This window comes from Merops nubicus, unplaced genomic scaffold, assembly GCF_000691845.1.
Source record: "Merops nubicus isolate BGI_N331 unplaced genomic scaffold, ASM69184v1 scaffold18012, whole genome shotgun sequence".
Classification (NCBI taxonomy): Eukaryota; Metazoa; Chordata; class Aves; order Coraciiformes; family Meropidae; genus Merops; species Merops nubicus.
The window spans coordinates 18896-19129 of NW_008595809.1; the positions used below are offsets into that span (position 1 = coordinate 18896).

At 65.4% G+C, this 234-nt stretch overlaps 1 protein-coding gene across 1 annotated transcript in view; it reads left to right on the forward strand.

The window, feature by feature from the left end:
• The window catches only part of LOC103769021 (syntaxin-1A-like), a gene marked incomplete at both ends in the record, with an annotated part of 10715 nt that extends 10536 nt beyond the window's left edge, over positions 1-179 (forward strand). Inside the window, one exon of the mRNA XM_008936194.1 lies at positions 71-179. Within this exon, the coding sequence (XP_008934442.1) occupies positions 71-179 (109 nt within the window). The remainder of the gene's footprint in view (positions 1-70) is intronic.
• Between the last annotated feature and the right edge of the window lie 55 nt (positions 180-234).

The following is a 234-nucleotide window of genomic DNA, read 5'->3' on the forward strand; positions in this document are numbered from 1 at the left end:
CTGCCCGGGCAGTGCCAGGCTGGGGTTGGGCTGGCAGCTCTCCCAGCTCTGCTCTCCGCTCTCCCCGCAGCACTCGACGCTCTCGCGCAAGTTCGTGGAGGTGATGTCTGAGTACAACGCCACCCAGACCGACTACCGGGAGCGCTGCAAGGGCCGCATCCAGCGGCAGCTGGAGATCAGTGAGTACCCCGCAGTACCTCCACAATACCCTGCAGTACCCCACAGTACCCCCAC